This window comes from Bubalus bubalis, chromosome 19 (genome assembly GCF_019923935.1).
Source record: "Bubalus bubalis isolate 160015118507 breed Murrah chromosome 19, NDDB_SH_1, whole genome shotgun sequence".
NCBI classification, from domain to species: Eukaryota; Metazoa; Chordata; class Mammalia; order Artiodactyla; family Bovidae; genus Bubalus; species Bubalus bubalis.
This window is the reverse complement of record NC_059175.1, coordinates 58,325,174-58,345,297: the sequence shown is the minus strand read 5'-3', so window position 1 is coordinate 58,345,297 and position 20,124 is coordinate 58,325,174. Positions and strand designations below refer to the sequence as shown.

The 20,124-nt window shown below is 47.8% G+C and overlaps 1 protein-coding gene across 5 annotated transcripts in view; it reads left to right on the top strand.

Annotated features, from left to right (window-relative positions):
• The window catches only part of OTULIN (OTU deubiquitinase with linear linkage specificity), a 35,313-nt gene extending 28,610 nt beyond the window's left edge, over window positions 1–6,703 (top strand). For all 5 annotated transcript variants that reach the window (XM_025270693.3, XM_025270694.3, XM_025270692.3 and 2 more), the window contains one exon: window positions 3,034–6,703. In XM_025270693.3, coding sequence (XP_025126478.2) covers window positions 3,034–3,228 — 195 coding nt within the window. In that variant the 3' untranslated portion in view covers window positions 3,229–6,703. The remainder of the gene's footprint in view (window positions 1–3,033) is intronic.
• The last annotated feature ends 13,421 nt before the right edge of the window (window positions 6,704–20,124 follow it).

Sequence of the window (20,124 nt, the reverse complement as noted above, 5' to 3'; positions counted from 1 at the left end):
AGAGCCAGACATCCTGGAATGTGAAGTCAAGTAGGCCTTAGGAAGCATTACTATGAACAAAGCTAGTGGAGGTGACTAGCTTTGAAATAGTTGAGCTATTTCAAATCCTAAAAGATGATGCTGTGAAAGTACTGCACTCAACATATCAGCAAATTTGGAAGACTCAGCAGTGGCCACAGGACTGGAAAATGTCAGTTTTCATTCCAATCCCAAAGAAAGGCAATGCCAAAGAATGTTCAAACTACCTCACAATTGCACTCATCTCAGATGCTAGTCAAGTAATGCTCAAAATTCTCCAAGTCAGGCTTCAGCAATATGTGAACCCTGAACTTCAGATGTTCAAGGTGGTTTTAGAAAAGGCAGAAGAACCAGAGATCAAATTGCCAACATCTGCTGGATCATCGAAAAAGCAAGAGAGTTCCAGAAAAACATCTATTTCTGCTTTATTGACTATGCCAAAGCCTTTGTGTGGATCACAATAAACTGGAACATTCTGAAAGAGATGGGACTACCAGACCACCTGACCTGCCTCTTGAGAAACCTGTACGCAGGTCAGGAAGCAACAGTTAGAACTGGACATGGAACAACAGACTGGTTCCAAATAGGAAAAGGAGTATGTCAAGGCTATATATTGTCACCCTGCTTATTTAACTTATATGCAGAGTACATCATGAGAAATGCTGGGCTGGAAGAAGCACAAGCTGGAATCAAGATTTCTAGAAGAAATATCAATAACCTCAGATATGCAGATGACACCATCCTTATGGCAGAAAGTGAAGAAGAACTAAAGAGCCTCTTGATGAAGGTGAAAGAGGAGAGTGAAAAAGTTGGCTTAAAGCTCAACATTCAGAAAACTAAGATCATAGCATCCAGTCCTATCACTTCATGGGAAATAGATGGGGAAACAGTGGAAACAGTGGCTGATTTTATTTTTTGGGGCTCCAAAATCACTGCAGATGGTGATTGTAGCCATGAAATTAAAAGATACTCCTTGGAAGGAAAGTTATGACCAACCTCGACAGCATATTAAAAAGCAGAGACATTACTTTGCCAATAAAGGTCCATTTCGTCAAGGCTATGGTTTTTTCAGTGGTCATGTATGGATGTGAGAGTTGGACTATAAAGAAAGCTGAGCGCCGAAGAATTGCTGCTTTTGAACTGTGGTATTGGAGAAGACTCTTGAGAGTCCCTTGGACTGCAAGGAGATCCAACCAGCCCATCCTAAAGGAGATCAGTATTGGGTGTTCATTGGAAGGACTGATGTTGAAGCTGAAACTCCAGTACTTTGGCCACCTGATGTGAAGAGCTGACTCATTAGAAAAGACCCTGATGCTGGGAAAGATTGAGGGCAGGAAGAGAAAGGGACGACAGAGGATGAGATGGCTGGATGGCATCACCGACTCAATGGACAAGAATTTGGGTAAACTCTAGGAGTTGGTGATGGACAGGGAAGCCTGGCGTGCTTCGGTCATTGGGTCGCAGAGAGTTGGGCACGACTGAGCGACTAAACTGAGAAACATTGAGGCTTTCCATTCAGAGTGCCACTTTCTTGCATGCATGGCTGACTTGGAGCTTGCCTTTTACTGGTTACACAGGAAAGAGCAAAGATGGCAGTCACTGCTGAGTCAGCCAGGGTTGAAGATAACTGTTTTAAAAAAGTTGTTTGTACTCGAAAGGTAAGTTACTTACGTGTCTTGAACCACTGCAGATAGCTTGCACTAACAAGCCTGGTAGAGCATAGTTTGAGTATTAGGCTTCTGAGAGTCCTTTCTGAGTCCCCACAAGTCTGCTGTAACCTGTTTAAATAGCAGTTTTGTTGAAATATAATGTACATACCAGTTTACCCCTTTGAAGTGTGTAACTCAGTGGATTTTAGTATGTTTATAGAGTTTTGCAGCCATTAAATTTGCAGAATCTAATTTTAGACCATTTTATCACTCCTAAAGGAAACCTCATACCCTCATTCCCCTTTCTCCAGCCCTAGTCAACTACTAACTTACTTTCTGTTTTTACAGACTTGTCTATCCTGAGCATTTCATGTAAATGGAATTTTATAATATGTGGTCTTTTATGACTGGCTTCTTTGACTGAGCCTAATGTCTTCCAGATTCATCAGTATTGCAGCATGTATCAATACTTCATTCCTTTTTATTGACAAATAATATTCTATTGTATGGATGTATCACATTTTATACATCCACTTCTGTTGTTTCCACTTTTTGGCGATTGTGAATAATCCTGCTATGAACATCATGTACAAGTTTTTTGCAGGACATATGTTTTTAATTCTCTTGGGTATATGTTAATCTAGGAGTGGAACTGCTGGGCTACATGGCAATTCTTTGTTTAAAACTTTGAGAAACTGCCAAACTTTGTAAAAGCAGCTGCACTCTTTTATATCCCCTCCAGCAATGTTTCAGAGTTCCATTTCTTCACATCCTTACCACACTTTTTTAAAAAAATTGAGGTGAAGTTCATATAACACCAAAGTAACCATTTTAAAGTGTACAATTCACTCACTCTCTGTACATTTGCAGCCTTGTGTGACCTTTACCTGTGCCAAGTTCCGAAACAGTTTCCTTCCCCTGAAAGAAAGAAAACCTGGTGCCTGCGAGCAGTCTCTCCCCGCGATCATCTGTCTGATTGTAGCCGTTCGAGTGGGTGGGAAGTGGTGTCTCATTGTGGGTTTGATTTGCGTTCCCCCAATGACTTTGTATGTACTTAGTGGTATTTACATGTCTCTTCGGAGAAAACTCTATTCTTTTCAAGTTCTTTGGGCAGTTTTTAGACTGGTTATTGGCTTTTTTATTGTCAAGTTGAGATGTTCTTAATATATTCAAACCACAAGTCCCTTATGACATATGACCCCTCCTTGATGATGTGTTTGATTATAATGACCCACACATAACGGCAGGACTGGGGCTGGACTGCAGGAGGAAGATGGGCTCAGGCCAAACCGTGCTGTGCCCCGCGGGGACCCCAGAGCAGGAGCAGGGGGCCAGCCGCATCCTTCAGCCTTTGTTCTCCCCGCAGGTCGAGATGTTCCTCCTGGCCTACGCTGTGCGCCACACCATCCAGGTGTATCGGCTCTCCAAGTATGGCACCGAGGAGTTCGTCACGGTCTACCCCACCGACGCCCCCCGGGACTGGCCGGTGGTGACCCTGATCGCCGAGGACGACCGGCACTACAACATCCCCGTCCGAGTGTGTGAGGAGACCAGCCTGTGAGCTGTGCTTGGCCCGCCTGGCCACGCGGCTGAGGGGCACGGGCAGCTCCTTGCTGGGGCCTTGGGCCTGCAGGTCCCTGAGCCCGACCTCTGAGGACGCCTGGGCCCAGTTAGCCTCACCAGACTGGAATGTTCTGGGGACTAGCTTTGGCGAATCACAAGTAACCGAGATTTTTTCCCCCTCATCTGTGACTCAGTACGTTTCCGTGGGAGCCTTCAGAGCACACCTGTTAAAAGGTGCAAACTACACCTCCTCCATAAAACAGACACTTTTATATCAGAGGAGTCACGTCCTGGACAGAAAGTGTCCAAAGCGCTCTCTCATAGTAAACTGGCTTTCAGTTTTTTTTTTTTAAAGATGGTAACTTTTGTTCTGGTGGTTACAGCATCTGCGGTGCCCTTTCTCTACATCTATGCAATCGGTTCACACGGTAGAAGTCGGGGGCAGAGCCTGCCAACAGCCCAGCATCCTCTGCTAGTCTCACCCAGCAATGGTTTGAATCCACGTTAATTAAAGCTGTTGTAAGCCGAGTGTCTAATAGAATCAACTGGGTCCAGCTGCTTAAAGGCTGGAGAAGGGGCTGCAGGAGGAAGCAGCAGCCCCAGGACTCTTGCTCTGCCAGGACGTGCCAGGCGCCTGTGATCACGGACACCCCGGCTCGGGAGCCTGGTGCGGGGGTGGGTGGTCGGCAGGAGAGCCCCCGGGATCAGGGGCTGTTCCTTCATCTGCAGTTCCACAGATTCACCATCATCTAGTCAGAGTCAAGCTTAGACCCATGTGCGTGTTTAGTGGAAACCAAGGCCAATTGATGAGTTTCTGGAGAGTGCTTCCATCGCCAGGTTCCTGTCCCACATCTGTTGGAGGGGAATGAGTTAGCAGCAGGGGGTCTCTGGTTTTCATGAGTAAGTTTTCAGTACAAGAGCGTGCTTAACACTGTCTGCAGAGGCATGGCCGAGCTGCACCCGCCCTTGGTTGAGTTTGGGATGCCCGGGGTCAGCAGCGTTCTGGCCACTAATGGTGCCCTTGCCTAGTCAGTCACAGGCTAGGGTGGTGTCTGAGAGGCGCGGGTGGGCTCTGGCAGACCAGCTGAGCCTTGTCTGCATCAGGGCCCGAATCCCTGTGGCATGTGGACACCTCACTCTTTCAGACTATCAGCAGCACCTGGATTGGCTCAATATTTGTGGAGATGGTGTTACCCTGAAGTACTGAGCTTTATTCTATAATAATTATAATCTTTATGTGGTTTAATATAATATAGTTGATAAGCTATCTAATCTGTTCTCCCTCCCCCCACCCCGCCCCCAGGGACAGAACTTTTGTGAAAATGTAAGTTTTGCTTTTACTTAAAAATCAAAATTTTCGGTTGAGAAAAAACTCAGAGAACACAGAAGACTATGCAGACTGTTACACGAGTATTCCTCCCAGTATTACCTCATCAGTAATATTCACATTTTGGTAGATACTTAACTCATTAGGGTGTTTGAGTTGAATTTTACTCTAGATGTGTGTGAATGTGTTGGAGAGGCTTTGTCTTTCACTGTGAAATGCAATGGTGCCTCGAATAATAATAAGAAGGTACCTAGAAGCCAAATGAAAATGACGACTTCCTGTTGGCTTGGATGCTTCATTTTATGTTACATGATTTTCATGCAACTTACAAAAGGAAATGCCTACCAGTTCATTCTTGAACATGTTTAAAAGCACAACTTCAAACACTTCAGTTGTACAAGGCAGTTGGTGTCTGTGTCCATCAAACCGCTGGCAGATCGCCTCTGTTGAGTTTAATGATACTCATGATCTCTGCATTTTTGAGAATGTTCTAGTCTTAGTGAACTTGAACTGGGCTTCTGGGTAGCTCGATTACATCTCATACTTTTTTCTTGTTGCTGTGTATGATATTGTTAGAGTGTGTGCAAAAATTGTGGTCTTAACCACCCCATTGATAAAAACTCAAAAATGTGCATTTAAGTTGCTTTCTGTCCCAAGACCATATTAGACTCTCAGACTGTCATGCAGGTTTAGAGGGATCATTGCATCAGAGAAGTAAAGCTTTCAAAGAAACAGTACTTTAGGAAATGTAGACGATTGGCGAACTTTAAAAATACATTTTTTTGTTGCAACATGCAACTCTAGTTGCCCAGAGCTTTAATTCCATTTTTCATTCTTGGTCTTGGCCTGGTTGAGTGATACCAGTAGAATTGAAATTGAGTTGAGACCAAAATGGATTCAGGAGTATAATTTACTTAGAGGGGATCTCTAAAATGGTATGAGTGTTTCCAAAAAAGGAAGGTAGTGGGACCTACACTTTGCTTACTTTCTATCCCAGGATTTATTGCAAGAGTTCAGTCATTTTGGAGCCCTCTGGTCTTATCAGAAAGAAGATACCTGCCTTGAACAGGTGTGACTTATACCTTTGAGCTCATTTAAAGTGCATTAAACCTAAATAACAAGTTCCATGGAATTACCTCTCATTGTGTGGGATTTGATCTGAAATGTCAGTTCCTCTTCCTTGGAGTTCAGCAAATCTGAAAACACCTTAAAGGCACAGAACAGGATTGACCTTGCTCTCTACGTAGAGCTGTTCATACTTCCCATTATACCATTGTACGTTCCATTAACGTCTGACATTTTCTTTGATTGTGTAAACAGACATCCCCTTGGTATTGTTTCATTATTTTTCCCTCCAGTTCTAGGGCTTGTCAAGTAAAATCTCAGACCGCTTGAATCTCACCCCTCTGTCAGAAAAAACACCTTTGTTGGTTTTTGTTTGCTTGTTTTTTGCTTTGTTTTTAGAAGGCTGCGTTACCCTTCTGCCCTCTTCACCTCACGGTGCTCGTTTACCTGAGAGTGTTGCCTCCTTTTTGAAGGGCTTCCAGGTGGTGACTGAGGTGCTGTCGCACCTCTGATGATCCAGCTTCCTTACATTGCAGCGCAGAAGTCACACGTACCTCCTGGTTTTGTCTCCTTTATGGTGTTAAAGTTTGATTGTGTTCTGTCTCTTTTTCTAAAGCAAAACTTTGCAGGTACTCCCCCTTTGAAAGCCAGAAAGTTATTTTCAGAAATACAAACCTCCAGGGAATTGTACTTGTGCTCATACACAAAAATACATGGATGCCTTTTCTTAAATGATCTGTATCTAGTTAAAAACCAATAAGAATGTGTTTGGAGTGAATCTGAAATGTGTGTGAAAGATATAAGAGTCCCCACATAGTTGAGCAAAGTCAGGGCACAATATCAAGTAATTTTACCAACTTACCAGAGACGTTTCAGTTTTGCTTAGATAACAAATCACCGGCCACAGGCGTTAGTTTTTGTGAACCACCCCCAGTCAGTAATGTGTTAAAAGGCCCAAGAACAGTAAGGAGTGAACTGAAGAGGGACGAACTGATTTTAGATGAAAAAATGCCTTTGAAAAACAAAACGGATGCCTAACAGACCTCCTCAGCTTAAGTTAATAAAAGGATAAAAATCTGAACCAGCGCACACCACTTCTGTGTGTGGATTCTGCAGATTCCTTTTTCTAAAGTTGAAGCCCCCTGTGTAACAGAAGTAGACTACCTAATGCTGAACTCTTAGAAAACCTTTTTGGGGGTCTCTTCTGAGGGCCTGGAGAGAGCAGGAAGCCAGTGCTGAATCGCGCAGTGAAGTGAGACAATGGGCAGCTGATGATCAATACTTGTAACTGATCCAGGGAATAACTTGGAGCCACGAAAAGCACAAAACTAAACTGGTTTGCCTGCCCCCAGCCCTGGTGGCTGTAAGGGTAGGGTAGGCTCGGCCATGACCAGAATGGGCGGGGTGACGCCTGCTTGCTGGTCTGCACTCAAATCACGACGTTCTGTGTGAGGTCACACAGCCTGAGACCCTACAAGTTTGGGAGGGTGGAGGTGAGCTGTCCCTTTTGCCTTTTTTCCCCTCATGCTAAATTGAAATTTATTACTGGAAATAGTGGAGGGTGTTAGTAGGTGTCATTAAACTCTCCAGAGTGGTCATAAAGTCTGGAGATAACAGATAATTATATTGAAATGTGTTATCAGCAAACCACTTGCTATGTTTATCTCTGTTTCCAGGGGTCTTCCCTGGTGGCTCAGTGGTAGAGTCTATCTGCAATGGAGGAGATGCAGGTTCAATCCCTGGGGTTCAGGAAGATTCCCTGGAGAAGGAAATGGCCACCTTCTTGCCTGGAAAATTCAGTGGACAGAGGAGCCTGTTGGGCTACAGTCCATAGGGGTTGCAAAGTGTCGGCACACGACTTAGTGACTGAGCAAGGCGAGGTCGTTGACCTCATGGCATCTGTGTATTTCCATAACTTGAGTGCCCATTAATAGCCAGGGCTTGTTAATAGAACATTGATGAGAACTTAGTCTCATTCTTGTTGATTTCTCGGGTGTAGGTGTGGGTCAGGGGTGAAATTGCCAAAATGCAGGTGATCCAGGGAAAGGATCTAGGACTCTAGATCTTGGCAGTCTTTTTCCCAGTAACCAGGGGTGGTTGAGTTCAGTTCTGAACTTCAAAATAATTTTTTTTTTGTACTCAAGACCTTTTCTATAATGAAAAAATGCCTTGACTTGTCTCACAAATGGTGCTAAACTGCGGTACTCCTTATAGGAGCCAGGGCAGTCTGTGGGTTGGTTACTTCTGACTATTTCAATGTAGGGAAAAAAGCCAAAGTGAATGTATGTAGTGAGCTCCCTTCTCGCTTCCATTGTCTGTAAACATGTTTTGGTCTCGCAGCCTCTGACTCTGTGTTATGAATTTGGAGGGGATACCGACCCCTTGTCTGTCCGTAGCGGCGGTTTTCCTTCCCCATCGGCCGGGCTGCCTAGGGAAGGCAGACAGGAACGCAGTGTAAACCTGGCCGTCTCGTCTGTCTTGGCTTGTTTTAGCAGAGTGTCCAGTTTGCACTCTTAAGATGTCAGCATTTGTCAAAAACCTCATCTGCTCTGAGAACCGTGCCCCTGAGGCTCCCATCGGCCTGGGACCATGGTCCCACCTGCCTCCAAGGCGGAGGTTTCCTCATTGACGCGTTGAATCCTCATCTTTACTGTCAGAGGCCAAGCCAACTCGGGTTTTGCTGTCGATCTCCTGTAGCAAGCCTGGCCATGAAGGACTATAAAAACAAATAACTAAAAATAAAAACTCAGAGAATGAAAACTCGGAAGGCTGGCTGTGTTGCTCTGGTTAAATGCCTGACTTTGAGGACCTGGGAGGTTGAGGTTTGGTGCTTTAACTTTCCAGCACTGCCAGGACAGACCTGTGATGCCCGACGACCTTTCGGTGCTGAACTCCTAGGACATGATCACTCCCCAAATTAGGTTTGGTCTTGGGCCTGGATTCAGTTGAACAGTCCCATCACCTGCTACTTGGGGAGCTGGGCCGGTTACCCCATTTCCTTGTCTCAGTCCTTGCCTCCATGCCGCCTGCTCCGGGCTGAGTGGGGGTGAAGCGAGGTGCAAGCCCTTCATGGAGGCTTCAGGTGCATCCCCTAGGCCCTCTGGGCAGGGCTGCAGGCACCATCCAGACCCACCCTTGGCTGAGTGTTCGCCAGGGAGAGGCCCGCGGTGTATGTAGCATTCCTAGGCGTACAAGAACCATCTAGACTGATGGATGGAAGTGCACCCACCTGTGCGATAGCAAGAACCTAACACTGTATGAGTCAGGCGGCCACTGAAAGACTGTCAGCTTTCCAAGGTGTTCTGGGGGTTAGAGAATGAGCCGGCCCCTGCCTTCCTATGAGTCAAAGAACTGAGTCTGCAAAATGGTGCTGTGCTTCTGAAGACCCCGCCACTTAGGGGCTGGGCATCCAGAGGGCAGCAGTGCCAGGCTGATGAGGGGCAGCGAAGGCAATCCTGGGCTAAACAGTAACAGCGGGCTCTTCTTCCTTCAGTGCCCCGTTCAGTTGGGTAATGAACTAAAGTGAAAGTTGCTCCTGCTAAGTCGCTTCAGTTGTGTCCGACTCTGTGCGACCCCATAGATGGCAGCCCACCAGGCTCCCCATCCCTGGGATTCTCCAGGCAAGAACACTGGAGTGGGTTGCCATTTCCTCCTCCAATGCATGAAAGTGAAAAGTGAAAGTGCAGTCACTCAGCTGTGTCCGACTCGTAGCGACCCCATGGTCTGAAGCCTACCAGGCTCCTCCGTCCATGGGATTTTCCAGGCAAGAGTACTGGAGTGGGGTGCCATTGCCTTCTCCAGAAAGTCGCTCAGTCGTGTCCAACTCTGCGACCCCATGGACTCTGCAGTCCATGGAATTCTCCAGGCCAGAATAATGGAGTGGGTAGCCTTTTGCGTCTTCAGGGCATCTTCCCAACCCGGGGATCAAACTCGGGTCTCCCGCATTGCAGGCAGATTCTTTACCAGCTGAGCCACAAGGGAAGCCCAAGAATACTGGAGTGGGTAGCCTATCCCTTCTCCAGTGGATCTTCCCAATCCAGGAATCGAACTGGGGTCTCCTGCATGGCAGGTGGATTCTTGACCAACTGAGCTCTCAGGGAAGCCCAATAAACTACAAGTCTGATGTAAATACACTTCTCCCGCCTCTCCTCTGAGTCATGGGACTCTTCTCGATTTCGAGGGCAGTGTTTCAGGCCTGGTTTCTCCATGCCTGCGCCTCCCACCCCCACCCTCACCCCCATGGTGGGAAGTGTGGAGAGAAACAGGACCCCAGGCTGTGGATCCTGGGGACGCCCTCCGGAATTACAGCCATCAAATGATGAAGAAAGTACCAGCCTTGTTTTGTGTATATAGAATGAGAGCATTTATGTGTATATACAGTATTCTTGGCTGGAGGATCCCATGGACAAGAGCCTGGGGGTCTACGGTCTATGGGGTCACAGGGTTGGACACAACTGAACGCACACAGCACACACAGTTGTGTTCACACTTACCATCTCTCCCTTGCTTGAAAGCTGGGCATTCTTTCCATAGATTCTCCAAATCGTCTCCCCTTCCCACTCCTCCTACCCCCACCTCTGGCCTGGGCTCCGTGGGAGTGGCCTGGTAATGACCTACTGACTTGCTGGGTCTGGAGGGTTCCCTCCAGACTCCCGGCCCTCAGCATAGCCCCAGAGGCAAAGCCGATTTGGCTCTGGGGTGGGACAGCCTGGGGTGACCCTCTCTTTAGTTCCCTAGGGCCGAAGGAGGATGTTTCTGCTGCCTTCTCACCACCCTGCAGCCCCCAGCTCTGTACCCTTGCAAGATCCTCCCAAGAATGGCTGAGAGGTCTGGTGATGGTGGTTTTTGATTCTCTGCTGCAATTTGGATTATTCAGTAAAGCTGAGGATTCTCTCTTCCAAATACCCCTCTACGACCATTTTCCCCAAATCCAGACGTAATTACGGCAGAAAACACTGCCGTGCTGGGCCGTTCACTTAGGAGACAGCGCTCCTTGGAGCATCGGAGAGAATGCTGAGAAAATAAAAAGCAAACACACCATGAGCGTTGTCTTCCGTGTTCGTGGAGATCACATCCTATTTGTGCTAGATGGTGAGGAGCTGTGATATACTCTGAGGTTTAAAAAAAATCCTAGGTAATTAACACCATTGACTATTTCCAGTTTTCTCAATTATGATAGTGCTATAATGAGCCTTCTCATTCATAAGTCTTTTTATGCATCTCTAAATTGACCCAGTTCAAGGTTCTTCCAACCTTCCCTCAAAAAAGTTTCAAGAATTTCACCCATATCAACTGATCCTGCTTCATTGTCCCTTGGGTGACTCTCAGTTCAGTTCAGTTCAATCGCTCAGTCGTGTCCCAACTCTTTTCGACCCCATGAATCGCAGCACGCCAGGCCTCCCTGTCCATCACCAACTCCCGGAGTTCACTCAGACTCACGTCCATCGAGTCAGTGATGCCATCCAGCCATCTCATCCTTTGTCGTCCCCTTCTCCTTTTGCCCCCAATCCCTCCCAGCATCAGAGTCTTTTCCAATGAGTCAAGTCTTCGCATGAGGTGGCCAAAGTACAGGAGTTTCAGCTTTAGCATCATTCCTTCCAAAGAAATCCCAGGGCTGATCTCTTTCAGAATGGACTGGTTGGATCTCCTTGCAGTCCAAGGGACTCTCAAGAGTCTTCTCCAACACCACAGTTCAAAAGCATCAATTCGGCGCTCAGCCTTCTTCACAGTCCAACTCTCACATCCATACATGACCACAGGAAAAACCATAGCCTTGACTAGACGGGTGACTCTAGGGGTATTTTAACTTTAAACTTTGACCACCTGGCAAGAAAAAAAAAATGAAGAGAGACATTTAATGCTTTTGATTCTCATAATGGTGAACATTTTCCCTAGATATTTGTGGGTCAGTGGTATTTCTTCCCTGCCTTGCTTTTTTACGTGCTTTGCCCATGACGTGAACCTCTTTCCTAGCTGAGTGTAAGCTTGAAACATCTCGCCAGATTGTCCTCTGTAGAAATGCCGCTGACTGATATTTCACTGCAGAGCAGGAGTGCCAGTTTCCTTAGGCCCTTGCCAACACTGAGCTCCATCAAACTTTGATCTTTGCTGAGCCGATAGCTGGTCTTTCAGTGTGTGTTCCTTCCCTTGAGGAAGCCTGCTTCCCTTTTGTAGAAGTTGTTCACGAGTCATTTTCTGGGAGCCTTCTGCTCATGCCCTTTGCCCAGCGGTTATATTCTCTCACTAGGCAGTTGTGTGTGAGAATACTTTTGGCTTTCCCATCTGTATTTCACAGATTAAGGGCTGGGAGCTTCCAGCAGGGAAGTCCAGCACAGGGGCTCCCAGGGATCCGTGTTAAGTGGCAAGTGACAGGAACTGGCTCAGGTTATCTTAGTTTGTGGAGGGATCAACCTTAGTGACAGAAAGAGGGGATTTGGAGGTGAGAAAGGCCGCAGGAAACAGGGCTCTCATGCGGGGGACCAGGGATCAAAGCATGTTTGGGGGAGGAAGGTGTGAGTGACTTCATTCACCAAAGAATGTCTGCTCTGGGCAGGCACCTGCCAAAACCAGGGCTGTGAGACGAGCTGGTCCAGGCCTCCTCTCCCCACCCTCTCTGGTTCCCTCCTTCCCCACCCCGCCTGCCCCTTGCACAGATCAGCTGGACCAGAGTAGAATCGCTGATCACTTCCTGCCCTGTCTGGAGCTGGAGCAGGAGGAAGGAGGCTGGGAGGGCAGAGGGTGAGAGATCTCTCTTCATAGTTGCTATCTTGCACCAGCCTTACTCCCAGGCCTGCCCGGGCTCAGCTCTTGTCCTTTCCTTCCCACACCAGGTGCTTCTAGGGATCTTGGAGACCCCTCTGCCCCCAGCTCAGGGCCTCTCCTGGCAGTTCCTGTGCAGTGGCTGAGGGTCCCTCCCCTGGCCCGCCACTTCCTCCATTGCAGTTCCAAGAATCCAGTGTCACCTCCAGCCTCTTTCTGAGCCCCTTTCACCCCCCTCAGGACCTCGGACGACCCCCTGGGTCAGCTGGTTGATCTGTGCGGGCCAGGCCTGGTTCACAGGAAAGACCTTGGCACCTGCTGCCATCAAACGCAGCACGTGCCCCTTCCCCAGTGACTCTGTCTTCTGTCAGATCTGACTGTCCTGGCGGACACCCGTTCACTGAGTGCCCATCATTGTAGGGACCCATCTCAAGTTCGCTGAGTGTCTCCTCTCGAGCCCTGCCCTTAGGCCTAAGGTGTCAAGAGACCCCTCCATCCTCTCCCCCATCACACATGCATGCACACACACCCCTGAGGGGAGGAAGGGATCAGTGAAATTCTGCACAGAAACCATCTCTACAAATTCTCTCTCTCTCTCTCTGTTTTTTAAACAAATTCTCTTTTTAAAATACCTCCTTTTGGGCCTTTGATGCCTTCATGGTGAATGAGGGATGAAAGTGGAAACGGGTGTGAGAAGGAGGTGTGGCATTAAGAAGCTTGGAGCCGAGGGCCAGGCCACCATCAGGGGGTCCCTGTTTTGTGTCGCTGCTTCTCCATGGGTGTTAGCATCCTCCTTTCTAGCCGGGCCCTTGTCACCCAGACTCAGCGTGACACCCACCCAGGTGAGTTCAGAGTCCTTCTTACGACACCCCCAATGCCTAGTGAGAGAGAGGGAGGGCCAGCCTGGAGGAGCAGGGTGAGGTGGGGTGGGAGGAGGTGGGCAGGCTGCTGGGAACGGTTGTGCAGGTTGCACACTGCAACACTGGGTGCCATTCATGGAACAGGAGGACACGTGAGCTTGGAGAAGGAAAACTATTTTGGAGGTTTAGCATCTAGGCCATAGTTGACCAGGAACCCCTGAACTAAGCAGTGAGACTGCAGAGGAAGGGAGAGGAGTGAGCGATGCTGGGGGAGAGAGAATCACCAGGGCGAGTGACTTGACTGAGGGAGGGGCGGGACACAGTGTGGGTTGGTTTCTGGGTGGGTGCTCGTGTGATTCATCTAGTCTGGAGACAGTGTGGGAGGGGTGGTGGGGGAAGGGTGCCAAGGTCCCTGGGGTCCCCTCTGAGGATGGGTTGAGTGGTGACTGGACTGCAGGTCTGGAACAAGTCAGGGCTGGCAAAACAGCCCCGGGGATCCCCAGCGTGCCCTTGGAGTTGGAAGCAGGCCCAAGTTAGGTCACCCAGGGCGTGTAGGACTAGATTCCAGCTGAGAAGGGAGCAGGTCTGGGGCCCGGGCTGTGGACACCACTTCGAGTCTTTTTAAGGAATTAGATGGAGTTAGATAGCTTTGAATAAACACAGGTGGAGAGTGAAGAAGACAGCTGATGTCTGTGCAGTGGCTGCACTGGGGGAGAGGCAGAAGTATAGCGCTGAGCTGGGATGTGGTGTTGCCAGGCATGGGGCAGAAATTGCTTCTTGACTCCATCACCCATGAACCTGGGAGCGTCTGTCCTGACAGGGCCCCGGGACTGGGGGAGACCGGAGCTGACCACAGCCAGCTCTCTTCAGCCATTTACATTTAAAGCAAGAGAGCCTGGTCCATGAAGCAAATGAAAAGCATTTTAATAAGTTAGATGAGAACTGTTCTATTTGTTCATTCTATTTTTGGTCTTTGAATTCAATGGTTCTGAACCTAAAATGGGCTTCCCACTTGGCTCTAGTGGTAAAGGACCCACCTGCCAAAGCAGGAGGCCCAAGAGACACAGGTTTAATCTCTACGTGGGGAAGATCCTCTGGAGGAGGGCATGGCAACCCACTCCAGTGTTCTTGCCTGGAGAATCCCATGGACAGAGGAGCCATGAGGTCCATAGGGTCACAAGAAGTCGGATGCGACTGAAGCGACTTAGCACACACAAACCTAAGATTAGTCTTTGTTTTGTTCTTAAAGCTCTAGTAGTTTTCCTCTGTTGAAAGCAGCTGGCATGACTTTCCTAGATTTCTTGGCTGGGGCACTTCCAAACTGCTTGGAAGCTCAGCAGACGTGCACCCTTGTCTTCATGTGCCACTGTCGACGGCTCTGCAAATCCTGATGTCACAGTGGATGAGAACTAGAGAAGATCTCGTTCTGTCAGTAGATCAGAAGAGGCCCATCCAGAGTCAGCCAGTAACTTGCCTGGCTCACAGCTGATAAGCAGCAGAGATGGAACTAGGACTCACGGCTCCTCATTTCTTTTGTTCCTTTTGTGCAAAGACCAGTGTACTGAGCTGTGAAATCAGCATGGTATTTACTGGCTTGTGTTGTCCAGGAAGAAGCCTGGAGCTTGTTGGGGGCAGAAGGTAATGAAGACAAGTAGGAACACTAGAAGGGCTTCCCTGCTGGCTCAGTAGTAAAGAACCTGTCTGCCAATGCAGGAGACGCAGGTTCAATCCCTGGGTCGGAAAGATCCCCTGGAGGAGGAAATGGCAGCCACTCCAGTGCTGTTGCCTGGGAAATCCCATGGACAGAGGAACCTGGTGGGTGACATAGAGTCCATGAGGTCGCAAAGAGCTGGACACGACTGAGCAACTAAACAACAACAATGTGGACAGCAGAGGTCCTCTGCAACGTGCAGGGGATGGGGAGGCAGGGGCGGGCAGGCCGCTGGGAGTGGCTGTGCAGGGGGAGGCAGGGGTGGGCAGCCTGCTGGGAGTGGCTGTGCAGGGGGAGGCAGGGGTGGGCAGCCTGCTGGGAGTGGCTGTGCAGGGGGAGGCAGGGGTGGGCAGGCTGCTGGGAATGGCTGTGCAGGTTGTGCACTGCAGAACTCTGGGAAGTGTCATTTACATCATTGCCCAGGGGGAGCCTGGGGCCGGGAGAAGGGAAAGTTTCCTTAGGTGACAAGAACCCCTGAGCTGAGCCAGTGGGACCAAAGAAGATGCAGGGAGAGGGATGGCTGTGCGAGAACTAGCAGGGAAACTGATTGGGGTTAGGAGGACCCCACTGGCAGGGGATGGGGGTGTCATGGAGGAGGTTTCTGGGACAATGATAATGTGATTCACCTGGGGCATCAGGAGAAAGAATGAGAAGGGGCAGATTTGTCCCTTGTGGTAGGACTGCTCCCCATGGGGAAAACTGACAAGGCTTAGGCCAGCACGGCTGCACATCCTGACATCACAGCCAGGCCGGAAGCCACACTGCGGCCCAAGTGTGTGGGTGGAAAGAAGCATGACCTCTTAGACTTTGTGTCACATTAGAGGCGGTCATGGGGAAGCATGCTAGAGGTCACACTGAGATCTGGGATTTAACTCAAAGAAGGAAAGAAACAGTAAAGAAAATATGTGATCTCAAGCAAGTTGGTAGCAGGCTAGCATCCTTGCTGATTACAGGCAGCTAATAAAGCACGCTCTTGGGACTCCCCTGGTGGTCCAGTGGCTAAGACTCCATGCTCCCAATGCAGGGAGTCCAGGGTCCAATCCCTGGTTAAAGAACTAGATCCTCCCTCAGGCCTCCACTGAGGATCCCACGTGCCGCAGCTAAGACCCAGTGCAGCCAAATAAATATATACATATTTAAAACAAAAACTCGTACTCTATATAATCTTTTATAGGTTAAAACTATGAGAGCCTTCATTCTTTGAGGTTAAGACGTTAGGGTTGAAAGAAGAGAATTGCTTTACGCATAAAGACTGCTAAGAGCAGGATTCCTTAGATGTGGGCAGAAAGGGTTTTCACCTTCTGTTCTTCCAACGTTCCTAAAGCCCGGCCATCTGGTATCCCCATTCTAGAAGGGGTGGGGAGAAGCCAGGCCTCAGAGAAGAGCTTTCAATATTACTGCCATGATGGGAAGTAAAAATTCATTTTAATACAGATTAAAATTTGAAGAAATAGGTCATATTTAAATAAGACAGAGTTTGGGGAAATACCCCAGTGGGCAGAGGTTTCAGCTACCAAGGCAAAGGGAGAAGTTTGAATATCTCCTGTATGTTTGGCAAAAAAGGGAAATTGTAGCCAGGATTAGGAAACCACATACTCTGGGGTATGTAAACAGACTAATGGTCAGATTAAGAAAATCAAGAAGCAAAGCAATCTCAATTATATGCCAACCGTTTAAGTTTTACTTAAAGTAGAAATTATTTGAAAGCTATTTGACAGTATATGAGCACAGATTTCTTCTTCTCACAAAAAAGTACCCCTCTCCCCAAAAAAAGCTCTCTTAACAATGCAAAAACTGACATCTATTTAGTACATACACAGCACTTGTTTAAATGCAACATATATTTAAACTCACCTCTGCAATCAGTTTTAATCAAAGCTGTGCAAATGTTTTAATGTGATTGGTTTCAACAGTTGAAATTAACCCCCCAGTTTTTATAAGAAACTGAAAAGCCTATAATCTGACAGCCATATTTAGAAAAATGACTCTTAGTACATTTGGTTTCATTAAAAAAAATTCTGGATTGCTGCTAACGTTCAGATCTGAAACAAAGAAAGAGGTAATTGTATTTTTCCATTGCAGGACCCCATACCATGTTCTACACCACAGCTCCAACAATAGCCTGTTAGACCAGGAAGGAGCTTTAGCAATAACGGCCTGAGCCTCTCATTATCCAGGTGAGCAACATGTGGCTGGAGAGGTGTGAGTGATGTGATTTGGAAGGTCTCCTTAAATGAACGAGCACAGGCTTGTCAGAGTTGAACAGAATCCCATTTGTGGCTGTGTCAAGATTCCTGAAGCTCTATGACTGGTTTCTTGGTCATTCTAGCTTTAGAGACTTGCCTTCTGAATATATCACTAAGCAAACCAAATAAAGCACTGACGCAGTGTATCTGCCCACAAGCCTTGTGAATGTGGTACCCCCGGGGGCGTGGCTTGCTTCCAGGTGACTGGTCCATGCAGCGGGGGCTGGGGGGCTAGAGTTGATGTGAACTCTGAACCTCCTTGGTTCCAGCAGGGTGGCTTGAACTTCTTCAGTATCCAGTTCATCCAGACTGTGGGTCCTCCACATCCATGGCCCCACAACTTCAGGGAGCCAGAGTCCACCTGGGCGTGGTGTTTTCCACCCCAAAGGCACCCTTACCTGTCCCTGGTCTGTGGTTGATGCACATCTGCCTCTAAATCTTATAGTAACGACTGATCTCCATACATCACTGAATTTCCACAAAGCCAGACGGTTGATGGTAAAAGCATTTTTAACAGGTTTCTCCCCATCTCCCCCTTCTTTAACCTAAGGAAACCATGTATCCTGGAGAGAGAAAGGCATTCTGGCTCTTGTGAATTTCTGTTTACATACACGGGTTGCAGACGCCAATGCCACATCTTGCTAGTAAAGTGCACTTTAGGTTAATCTCCTAATTTAAAAAGAGGCACCAAACAGAAACATGAGCTGAAGCCGTGGGTAGCTGACAGCCATTTATAAAAGTGCATGGATCTTACAGTCTTTCAGAGACCCTGCTTGATTGCAAATGAAGCAGAAAAAAGAATTCTTCTGGAACCCCTTGGACTAGACGAAGATGATTTAAAAAAGTTAGAAGACTTCAGACACGCATCTTTGGTGCTCTTTGCTCAGAGTACAAGAGATGATAATAACCAGAGTACAAAAGATGATACTAGCCTCCTGTCTGGAGGAGAAAGTGAAATGATCACATGAGATCTCACCATCTCCTCTTCCCTGGTGAGATCAGACAGCAAACTGTAATTCGCTACATGTTCTCTGACTTGGGAGTGGGGTGTGGACTATTCTGATTATGTAATTACAAGTTTATCATTGTGCATGTTTAGGTAGTTAATTTTAGACATTTAACCTTTAAAAGGGCAACAAAAAATACTCTTTGTGTATTTTTCTTCGTCTCGACATCCTGTTTCATGTGTGGTTAGATCAGCTGATGAGTCACCTGATGTTTTGCTGCTTCAAAGGATAGAAATAGAGACCCTAGATAACCCCCCTGAGGAGCATCCTGAATGTTCACTAGACACGGTGCTCAAAAACATGCTTTCCTACGGTTCAAGTGCTTTTTATGAAAGAGCCTGGTGGGGGCTGTGCCTGGGGGTAGGTAGGGGGCAGGCAGGAGCCTCCTTTCAGGGATGGGCTACACGTGAACCCAGAGATCTCAACACTTACAAATTGCCACGAGCTATAAAGCCTTGCTCCTTGCAATTTCGGTTATAGTCTTGAAAAAAAAAGATTTAGGACTGAGAACATGATAGCCCCTTTCCTAGACCATGCATTGCTTTGATTGATGAAGACTTCATCCTAAGTTTAGAAGTCAGCTCACTTGCAAAGGGGCTTCCCCAGTGGCTCAGGAAACATAAGAGACGTGGGTTCGATTCCTGGGTCAGGAAGATGCTCTGGAGGAGGACATGGCAACCTATTTCAGTATTCTTGCCTGGAGAATCCCATGGACCGAGGAGCCAGGCGGAGCTACAGTCCATAAGGTTGCAAAGAGTCGGACATGACTGAAGCGACTGAGCGCGCATGGACCTGCAAAAAGGCCAGAAACCCTGGCTAATTTGTACACACCAGTTCATGCTGTGGGCTTCCCTGGTGGCTCAGACAGTAAAGCATCTGCCTGCAATGCGGGAGACCCGGGTTCAATCCCTGGGTCAGGAAGATCCCTGGAGAAGGAAATGGCAACCCACTCCAGTACTCATGGATGGAAAAGCCTGGTGGGCTACAGTCCATGGGGTTGCAAAGAGTCAGACACGACTAAGCAATTTCACCTAGTTCATGCTGTCTTGGGCACTGGTCTGCATAGTTACAGATGGAGAAAAAAAAATTTTAATATAAGAAAATATTTTTCAAGATAATGTCATTTGATACAACAATATACCTACTTGCTCAGTCTCTCTCTCACTTCAGTTTGAAGTAAGAAAAAGAATCCAGTCAGAGAACTATTGTGTGTTTAAACAGATGTGTTTCTTGGAATTAAAGGTACATAAATGTACATCTCCCCCTACCGCTTCCTTCCAGAAGACCTCCAAATGAGGATGAGTCAGGAGGGTAGGAAGCCGTTAGCTTTTATATGTCTTGCTCTAAAGGTGTCATTGAATAACTTTTCTGATGTTAGGGATGTGCAGTGATTATCCTAACCCCAAGACAGACCAGACAAGGCTGCTGGGGGGACTACAGAGCTGGCCTCTTGCTGGGAAGTGCCCTGGACTACTCTAGAGAGCTGGACCAGAGTGGAGCCCTGGGCCTCTCTCCTTGTGGGGCTCTTGTCGTTATATGTTGGGAGAACTCAGGGAGTGATAAGCAAAGTGCTTTTTACTACTGTAGCCATATTTATTTGGTCCCACTTGACGTATCTTAAACCAACGCTGAAAATTTCCATTTCTGAGAGTAATTGGCTGTCTCTGGACATTTCCAGAGCCAAATTACCTGCTAAAGCTAAAAAAAGCAAGACAAAACATACATGCAAAACCTCGAAGATGGACTCTGGAACAAGAGTAGCCGAGGCAGGCAGAGAGTGCGCACCCCTGGCTCTTACACTTGGTGACATAAACCAGCGGCCTTCATGCCCAAATTAAAGAGTGCCAAGCAGGTGAGGGGTCCCAGCTGTTGTGCAAACCGGTGTGCAGACCTCTTGAGGAGCCCTGAGCCGAGTGGTG